We start from the raw sequence: 9,788 nt of genomic DNA, 5'->3' as shown, positions 1-9,788 counted from the left end.
GTGGCAAAAGGAGGGACTGATTGCAAAAGGGAGAAGAGGTGACGCAGTGTGGCCCACCATGTTACAGGGATGACTTCTCTACACATGCATCAGCATTTATCAACCGACACGCTTAGAGTATGCGTGGCTGAGCACATCTCCACTGTAGCTCCCTCCATAGGGCGGGGGAAAGAAGCCCTTAGAGTGAGCAACTTTTATTTCTGCAGCAGGCTCTATAAAACAAACAGCTTACAACGATGCACCTAGATCTCTTCCCCGGAATTCATACCATCCCTTAGGCATGGTAGAAAGGCCTGGGATTTCAGGACGCTTGGAAAAAAGGAAGAAAAAGCCAGAACCTGGGGAGGAGGCAGCAAGAGCGCGCCTGGACACGCTCAGCCGCTCCAAGGGGGTTAGAACGTTAAATGCAGGGCACTGTCGTGGTCGGAGCCGGCAGGTGCAGCGCGCCCAGTGGGGCGCACGCCCGCCTTCCTCCCTGGGGCCCGCGGCGCCGCGCCCTCTCCTCGGGCGCCCCCTGGTGGTGAGCGCCCGAGGACCCGCAGGTGCACTGGGGGAGCCGGAGCCCAGGTGCGAGCCATAAAGGTCGTTCCTGATCCGCCTTGGTGGCACGGGCCCGGCGACCCTGTCATCCGGCTCCCCGGTTCCCCTCTGCTTCTTAAACAGTCCAGGTCGGGCAGGCGGGAGTCGCGGAGCCGGAGTCGCATTGCAAACTTGCAACCTCCCGGCTCAAGAAGGAAATTCTTTCCGAGGGCCGTCGAGAGCCCTGCCCGAAGGAGGGTCTTCCCCGCTGCACTCCAAGCTTCGGCGGACCCCAGGGACTGCTTTGCGTCCCCAGTAGTCCTTGCCCGCACCGTGGAGTCCGCCCCAGCCCCCGCTCGTCCCACATTCGGAGCCGCCGTTTGCCGCTGCGGACGGAGGGGCTGGCGACCGTTCCCTCGTCCCCAGCCCTCCGGGGCCCGAGGGTGGGCAGTGCAGAAGCAGGCACAGCGGGAGGGACCCCCGGGGGGCGCTGAGGGGGACTGCGCGGGCCGGGGCGCGCAGGGCACGGGTCGCCCCATTCGTGCAGGGGCGGCCGCGCCTCCAGCGTCCAGCCCAGGGCGGGATCCCGCGAGCCGTGCCCGTCCACTCGTGATTGATCGCAGGAGGGAGCCGCGGGCTGGGAGGCGGCGTGCGGGGCGGAGACACAGCTGAAGCGCACGCAGGTCCGGGGCGGAGCGGGGCGGGGGCTCCTGGACGGCCGGGGCCGCGCGGCGCCTGGCGTTCCGAGCCGGGGCACCTCGCAGGGCGCCCCCGCGGGGCCGGGCGGGAGGCCCCGGAGCCCCGCGCGCCCCTTCGCGGCTCCTGCGCCCCGCCCGGGACGGGCCCGCGCGCGGTCCGCCCGCTCCTCCCTCCGCCTCGGCGCGCCGCCCCCGCCTCCGCCCCCGCTCCCCGGGGCCGGGCTGTCGGCAGCGGGCCGGGAGCTCTCAGTGCGCCCGCGCTCCGGATGTGGGCGCCGGGCAAGCCCAGGATGGACAGCCGCTACAGCAGCGCGGCCGGCCTGGGCGACCTGAGCCCGCTCGGCGCCGCGCTGCCGGCCACGCGCGTGGAGGTGTCGGTGTCCTGCAGGTGAGCGTCCCCGCCGGGGGCCGGGGGCCGGGGGTGGGGCTGCGGCGCCGCGACTTGGTGCCTCTTTTCTGGGAAACGTTGCAAAAGTTGGCCGCGCTGGTGACTCAGCTCGCCGAGCCCGGCCGTCGCCCACTTTGCCAAGAAACCTCGGTGCGTCCCGGGCCCGAGCGGAGCGGGCGCGCGGGCGGCGCCGGGCACCCGAGGGCCCTGGGCGGCAGCTTCCCCCGCGCGCGGGCCGGGGCCTGACGGGGCTTGCCTCCCCGAGGGCTGCGGTCGCGCGGCGCTCGCTCTGCCCGCCGCCCTGGGGCGCAGCCCCGCTGGCTGCACCGCGGGAGGTGTTTGCGAAGGGCTCTAGCGGACCAAGTTGGAAAGGGCGCAGGGAGAGGGAGACTTGGCGAATGGTCACCTTGACCCCGGAGCCCGCTCTCTCCCTCGCTCGCTCGCTCGCTCTCTCACCCTCACCACCCCCTGGCTTGCCCCTGATCAGCCCCTTGCTGGCTTCAGCAGAGCTGGGTTTGGAGACCCCCATCCTCCTACGCACGGGCGGTGGAGGCTGCTGGCGTTCAGAACTTGGGCGCACGCGAGCTCTCAAGTTTGGGGTGCCCCTGACCGTGGCGTCGGCATTTTTCACGAGTGGTGTTTGGGGAGGGGCGAGCCTGGGGCGCCCCCCGTGAGCGTCCTCCTGGGACCGCCGTCGGCGCCAGGTCCTGGCCTTGCGGGTGTCGCTGCGCTCAGCGCCGCCTGAGATTTTTCCCCGTCTGCTGGACAAGTGAAGCTGCTTTCTCTCCGAGGCTGCGTCTGGTTCCCAGGGGAGGGCGTTGGCACACAGGGGCAGTAGCCAGCCGGACATCCTCCTGCCCCAGCCATAGATTCTGGAGTGGTCCCCTGCCTTGCGTCCCGTAGAGCCTGCGGGGCCCAGGGGCCCAGTCAGATCAGACCCACTTCCGCGGAAGCTATGATGGGAAAGTTGTGCCCTGGCCACTCAGAACCCCTTTCCCCGGCTTGGGTGCCTGTTTGCTGGCCGGCCGCAGCCAGCTGGGTCTCGTCGTTTTCTCAGCCTGAGGAACCCCTCCATCCAGCCGGATCTCGTGCTACGTCTTAGCACGGTGTTTTTTTTTTTTTTTTTTTTTTTTTCAGGCGGGAAAAATCCTGAAAGCGAACCCAAGTACTTAGTGTTACGGGTGCTGGGTGCTTAGTCTGTGCTTGGAGTTGTTACCGACTCAGTTTGCTTTTTTTTTTTTTTTTTTTTTTGTAAGATTGAGATTGACATAGAAGCGTCTTTGGGGCAAACAGTGACATAATTAAATTCCCACTGGTGCCTTAGGAATTGGGTCAGTAGTTCCTATCAGAGTGAGTCAGTTGTATGTTGTTGAAAACAGGATCTTGTAATCACTGGAGGTGATTGGATTTGACCTCTGAGACCTAGGTACAAGTTTTGACTCTGTGACTTTCTGTTGTTGCGTTGGAGTGAGATCTTACCCACGCTTCCTTAAAAGATGTATTTAAAGACATTTATTGAAAGGCAGAGTTACAGAGAGACTGGGAGGGGAGAGAGAGAGCGAGAGAGCGAGCAACCTTTTCCATCTGTGGGTTCACTCCCCAAATGGCCGCAATAACTAGTGCTGGGCTGAGTTGAAGCCAGGAGTCTGGAATTCCATTCAGGTCTCCCACATGGGTGCAGGGGTCCGAGCACTTGGGTCATCTTCCGCTGCTTTCCCAGTTGCATTAGCAGGGAGCCAGAAAAGAAGTGGAACAGCCGGAACTCGAACCGGCGTCTGTAGGGCATGCTGGCGCTGCAGGTGATGGCGTCACCCACTACACCACCGCACCGGCCCCCGATTCACTGAATTTTGATGATTTCACCAGCATTCTATGGCCTGCAGGCTAGGTATTCCCCATCTCTGCTCTAGAATTATGCTGTGTCCTGTGATAAATGCAAGAGACGCTTTCGTCTCTGAAAATGTGAAGTCTGGGAGGTAAGTGTTAGCTAAGACGTGACAACCTGGGGCGTGATAACTGAGGTAAGGCACAGGCCTGAGGGGGGCAGGGTTCATGGTGCCACAGGGTGCTTGAAATACAGCACAAAGAGGAGGGAGTTTGGGCGAAGGTGGCTGGGCCTGGTTTAGTGCACAGGGGAGCTTGTGGTGCCTGTGAACTTGGTGTTGGGGTGGTGACAGGTGTGCTTTCTTAGGCATGCTTACGTGGGGGCTTCCCTCCTCCTCTACCCATTCTATAGCTCTTCTTGTCTCCACTTTGCTTTATTGAGTTGTGGATTTTTAAAATTAATTAGGTTACCTAGAGCTGAAACCTTCAGAAGGCAGGGTACCATTCCTATTTAAATCTGAGAGCAGATTAATACAGAGGTAAAATCAATGGGAAAAATAATATCCAGTAGCCATGTGTTCCCCTGAGGCCTTGGCTGTTTGATTATTTTGTCCTCTCCTCGGATTGAGCCCTTGGCTCGCCGATCATCAAAGCAGTGGGGGCCCTGCGTGTTTCCAGGCTGTGTTCGCTCTCAGGTGTGGCTCCTGCTATAGCAGTACTCCTGTTACTGCTTTTCCACCCTGCTATGGGGGGAGGAATGTCAAGTGGAAGTTGGCTGATGGCCTGCTTTCTGCCAGGCCCTCTAGAAAGTCCTCCCAGGAGTGGCGGTGCTTCTTGCCTCGTCTCCCATCACCCTCGTGGTTTTACAGTCCTGGAGGTTGTACTGCAAGCCTGGGGCTGGCCTGACAGACTCGTGCCACATGAGCACAGGTGCACAGTGTGTGTCCGAGGGCCGGTCTCCGGGTGCAGGGGCCTGGTGTAGTGGAGCAGACTGCTGTGTGTGTGATAGGCACCTGCTGCGCTCTGCCCTCAGCATCTTCCCCCATTGCTGTTCGCCCCTTGATGAGCTTGTGCTCCTCCTTCTGGGTCGAACCCGACTCCTCTCCCAAGTGGAGTTTCTCTGTTTTCCCAGAGGCCAAGCTGTACCAGTGTCACAGGGGTGCTGGGTTGGAGCTGGGCACAGTCGTTGCAGTCAGTGAATGCCTGATGCTCTGGTTCTCTCTCGGACTCATCTGCTGTGGGAGGCTTAAAACAGGAGTTTGTGAGCAAGTTGTTGAGTAACGTATTAAAAGGTAAACTTTGTGAAAAATTATATTTAAAATAAGGAAATACTCAAAAGGTACCACTCTTAACCACTGCACTTTGCTGTTACTTATTTCTTTATTTTTGAAAGAACTAAGTGGGGGGAGAGAGAGACAGAGAGATGTACCATCTGCTAGTCCATTCCCCACATGGCAGCAGTGGTCAGGGCTGAGCCAGTCTGAAGCCAGGAGCTTCATCTGGGTCTCCTCCTGCAGTGGTAGGAGCCCAAACACTTGGGCCATCTCCTGTTGCTTGTCCTAGGCCTTTGGCGAGGAGCTGGATGGGAGGTGGAGCAGCTGGGACATGAACTACTGCTGGCATAGGACATAGGTGTGGCAGGTGGCAACTTGCTACACCATGACACTGGTCCTATTTTTATTCTTCACTGTCACCTATGCTCTGTAGTTTTTATCTGCGTGGTGAAAATGTTAGGCAGTGTTGTCTTACTGCAGTGACATCAGTTTGTAGCTTGCAGTAGGCCATGGTGGGGATGTTTATACCATGGTGCTTGCAAATAGTGACAATCAGGGGTTGATGTATTGTGCTTTACTTACCCTTAAGAACGTATTCTGTGGAATTTATAATGAGCATTGTGTATATTTTACTAAGTGTAGGTGTATGCTCAGATACATAGCCTTTACAGAGGTAGATAGATAAATGCATTTTGTATGTACATTGTGGCTTTTTGGGAGAGGCTGTTAGGTGTAAATGTTTGTATCACTGTGTGTAGGTCTTTGGTAAAGGGCAAAGCTTTACACAGAAGGGGCTTACTGCTCCTTGTCTTAAGAGAGCTTCAGCTGCTGTGACAAGGTGCTGGAGGCGGAGTCACTTCGGAAGAACAGCTCTGGGTCAGCAAGGTCAGGCTCGGATGAGGACTGTCTCCTGGGTTGCAGGCTGCTTGCTTCTCCCTGTGCGCTTCTAAGCTGGGAAGAGGATGAGAGCTTTCGGTGGCTCTTTGTAATCCCACCCGTGAGGGTTCCATCCTCCCCAAGGCTCTGCCTCCTGAAATCCTTGGGGCTAGGATTTCGACTTGAATGCTGGGGAGCACAGACATTAGGCTGTTGGATTTTCACTGTTAGAATTGGTGACATTTTCTGCAGAACTATTAAAACCTAAAATATGTGGAACTGCAAGGGACTGTGAATAGCCAAGGCAATCTTGAACAAAAAGAACAAAACAGGAGGCATTGCATTGCCTGAGTTTAAAATACCTAACAAAACTGTAGTAATAAAACAGTGTGGCATCGGTAGAAAAATAGAAACATAGCCCAAACAGAATAGAGAGTTGAGAAGTAAACTTCATGTGTTTACAGACAACTGATCTTTGACAAAAGTGTCAAGATCGAGCACTGGGAAAAGGACAGTCTTGTCAGTAATTGGTGCTGGGGAAACTACATCTGCCAATGCAGAAAGATGAAATTAGATGTTTCTCTTAGCATGTGTATAAATCAACTGAAGATGGACGAGGGACCTAGATAAAAGACCTGTAGCTGTGGAACTACTAGAAGAGAACATAGGAAGAAGCTGTGAGTCACAGGTGGTGGAGGATTTCTAGCCCCAGGGCCCTAGCAGGCCCGTGAACTCACGTGGTTTGGCACTGCCAATGCAGTCGCAGGCGGGACTTGAAATTCAGTAAATCTATAGCAGGCTAATTTTTAGGTTGGTAATTTATAATGACCTGTGACTGATGTTGCAAATATTCACATAGCCCTTGGCAGGAAAAAGGCTCTCCGCCCTTGCTTTAGGACACTGGGCCAAGATGATGATGATGGTGATTGTATCAGACCCAAAAAAGGCAGGAAACCAAAACAGAGATAGGCCAGTAGGATTTCATTAAACTGAAGAACATTTGGATAGCACAGAAGACAACAGATCAAGGGACAACCTGTAGAATGGAGGAAGACCTTTATAAGTTATACATCTAATGAGGAGTTGGTAATCAGGTATATCAGGAAATCACACACCTCAATGGTAAAAAAAAAAAAAGGCAAATAATGCAGTTAAAAATAGAGTATTTAAACTGACATTTCTCAAAGACTTAGAGATGGCCAGTGGGTACATAAAAAAATGTTCAGTATCACTAATTGCCAAGGAGATGCAGATCAGAACCACAATGAGTTATCACCTCATGTTGGTTTAATTGGCTGTTATCCAAAAGACAAAAAAAAAAACAAACATGTGTTGGCAAGGATGTGGAGAAAAGGCAACTGTTGCAGACTGTTGGTGGGAATGTCAATCAAATCATGACGGTACTGTGCAAAGCTGAATGGAGGGCCTCAGCAAGCTAGACACTACCCTGAGACCCAGCAGTGCTACTTCTGGGTGTGTGTCCAAGGGAAACACCGTCCTCTGTGGAAGAGTCACCTGCAGCGATACTTACGATAGCCGAGAAGGCGGAATCTCAGTCATCACTCATCCCATGATGCGTAATGATAGTGTGAGACATTCACTCAGTGGAATACTCTGTAGCCATGAAAAGGGTGGAACCCCGCTGCTGGCCACAGTGTAGAAGTCCTATGTGAAGTGGAGTAGGCCAGGCAGAGGGAGACAGGTGTTAGATGATGCCATTCCTGTGTGCCGTATACAAACCATAAAAACCCATTGATGTTGAGAGTAGAATGGTGGTTACTGAAGAAAAGCAGAGGGTAGTGAGAAAGGTTGATGGACAGGTACTAAGTTACTGGTAGCTCAGAGGAAGCTCGCGTGTTCTGTTGCACAGTAGAGTGACTATAGATAATGACCGTGCACTGTCTGCTTCTCTGGAGAAAAACTGGGAGAAAGAATTTTGAATGCTTTACCATAAAGAATTGGTAAAAGTTTGGGGAGAAAAATACAATAGATTAGTTTGAAAAATCAGTGTCCGTATCGAGGTCATTACTTCTCTACTTAAATAGATGGAGCTGAGTGTGTCCTATCGTGTATGGAAGGTTGCAGCCACAGTGTGTTGTCATGGGGGCCGGAAGAGCATTAAAACCCAGTGTACCTTTTGCTTTGCTTTCTTCTTTCATGTTCCTGCTTTGCTCCTCTCTTAGTCTGCAGTCCCTTCATTGTGCAGGTTCTCCATGCTTTGGTGCTGAATGCTTGGCGAGTGTCTATGTATCAGGGCTAGCAACTCTTGGGGATGAACAGCCGTGAAAGTCCACTCAGGACTCCAGAGGGAGAATCTGACTGGTCCCGCCAGACCTGGCCCAGTGTGCAGCAGGTGCCTTGCGGCTCTCATTGTCACAGGAGGAAGAATGACAGCAGCCTGATCCCATGGTGGGGTCCAGTCCACAGTGCCCACCTCTCACGCACTCCGCTGCTCTGTACCCAGACAGAGCGCCCGAGTTACTGTGTGAACAGGTTTTCCAGTGCTGTTGCTGGTTGACAGGTTGTGGTGTTGCTGTGCACGCTGCGGCTGTTAGATGCCTGTCGTCCTGTCGGTGAGGCCCGTGACCAGCCACCCGAGGGCGAAGGGGTGTTGTGACCCTCACATCCTGCTGTGGCTGGGTGGTTCCTGGGCACCTGTGCTTTAAGAGTGAGTCATCCAGTACTGCTCTGTGTGGCTGGATTTGGGTTGCTTGTGCCCCAGCATTTCAGGAAAATCTATCCTCGGAGGGTGTCTGAGCTGTGCCTTTGAAGTCTGAGTGTGGGAGTGGTCGTGGTGACATTTCTGAGTGACGCCTTCCGACGCCGTCCCATCACTGGACCCCTGTCCTGGAGTTTGAGCTTTGGGGCTGCCAGCAGCTCAGGGGCAGCCCTGGGACGTGGAGGAGGTGAGTCTGGCAGCGGTCCTTGGGAGGGCTTTGAGAGCAGCGGCACTGCGGCCTTTCGGGGAGATGTTTGCTGCAGACAGACCCTGTTCCTGCTGCTCCAGCCTACTCGGGGCAGGGGAGAAGTACAGTTCCTCTCAAGGGGTCTTGGGCTGTTCTTCAGCTGTGCTGGGCACTAGTCCTGCTTGCTTGTAATAGCCACGTTTGCTAAGCTTTACCGAGCACGGGTGTGGAGCCAGATGAGCCCTACCACTGGATAGCTCTGAGACCTGGGAGAAATACTCAGCTGCCTGTGCCTCGATTTCCTAATCCACAAAGTGGGAATAATTTGTAATAGGCTCTATCTCTTACATCTTAGAGAATATTTATTTATTTGAAAGGCAGAGTGAGGGAGAGAGACAGAGAATGAATATCTTCCATCCTCTGGCTCAGTCCCAAGTGGCCACAATGAGTGGGACAGGGCCAGGCTGAAGCCAGAAACCTGGGACTCCATCAGCTCTCCTCATCAGAGATGGGGGCCCAAACATGTGGGCCATCTTTTTGTTACCTTCCCAGATGCATTAGTGGCGAGCTGGATTGCAAGTGGAGCATCTGGGACTCAAACTGGCACTGATATAGGATGCCGGTGTCACAAGTAGTGGCTTTATCTGCTGTGCCACAATGCCAGTCCCCCTTATATGTGTTTGAGAAACTAAGTTAATATATTTATATATATAATAAGTACAAACACATTAAAACTCTGTGATGTTAAATACTTAGTATGACGAAAGAATATAATACAGAAATAAAAATTACCCACTATTCCATCAAACTAGGAGAAATGAGTTCATGTCTTGGTTACAACATCACGTGTATAATACCTCTGTATAATGCATTGAATATAATTATATATTCATAGAATTTGTAGTCATATATTTCTAGTATCTTTCTATTAATGTTATACCATGCCTTCGTTGCTGTCATTAGTCTTTGAAACGTGACTTTCCACTTCTGTGCTGTGTTCTATGATACAGGAATACTGTAGTCTGTTCATTTAATTTATCTCTCGTTTTCTAGAAACTTTTTCTAACAGTGGCTATTCAGAACGATGCTAACAATGAGCATGCTCATTCATAGGCATTTAAAATCTCTGACTTTTCCCTGGGACGGTTTTCTGGTGCTGGGGTTATTAATAAGTTACCTTCTCAAGGGGGTTTAAGCTTGTTTCAGACCCCCCATTCCTCTGTGCAGAATCGAGGCTGAACCACTGGCTTCACCTTTCTAAAGACTTCTTATTCCCACAAGAAAGTTGCGTTCAGAGATTAAT

General features: G+C 53.4%; 1 protein-coding gene across 3 annotated transcripts in view; it reads left to right on the top strand.

Annotated features, from left to right (window-relative positions):
* Positions 1 to 1,234: 1,234 nt before the first annotated feature.
* The window catches only part of CPNE8 (copine 8), a 263,087-nt gene continuing 254,533 nt past the window's right edge, over positions 1,235 to 9,788 (top strand). For 2 of the 3 annotated variants that reach the window (XM_051850927.2, XM_002712675.5), the window contains exon 1: positions 1,235 to 1,605. In XM_051850927.2, the coding sequence (XP_051706887.2) occupies positions 1,484 to 1,605 (122 nt within the window). In that variant the 5' untranslated portion in view covers positions 1,235 to 1,483. Of the gene's footprint in view, positions 1,606 to 3,504; positions 3,582 to 9,788 lie in introns of those variants that run through there. The other variant, XM_070049629.1, reaches the window with a different exon arrangement.

This window comes from Oryctolagus cuniculus, chromosome 9 (assembly GCF_964237555.1).
Source record: "Oryctolagus cuniculus chromosome 9, mOryCun1.1, whole genome shotgun sequence".
NCBI lineage: Eukaryota > Metazoa > Chordata > Mammalia > Lagomorpha > Leporidae > Oryctolagus > Oryctolagus cuniculus.
This window is presented reverse-complemented; position numbering and strand designations above follow the sequence as displayed.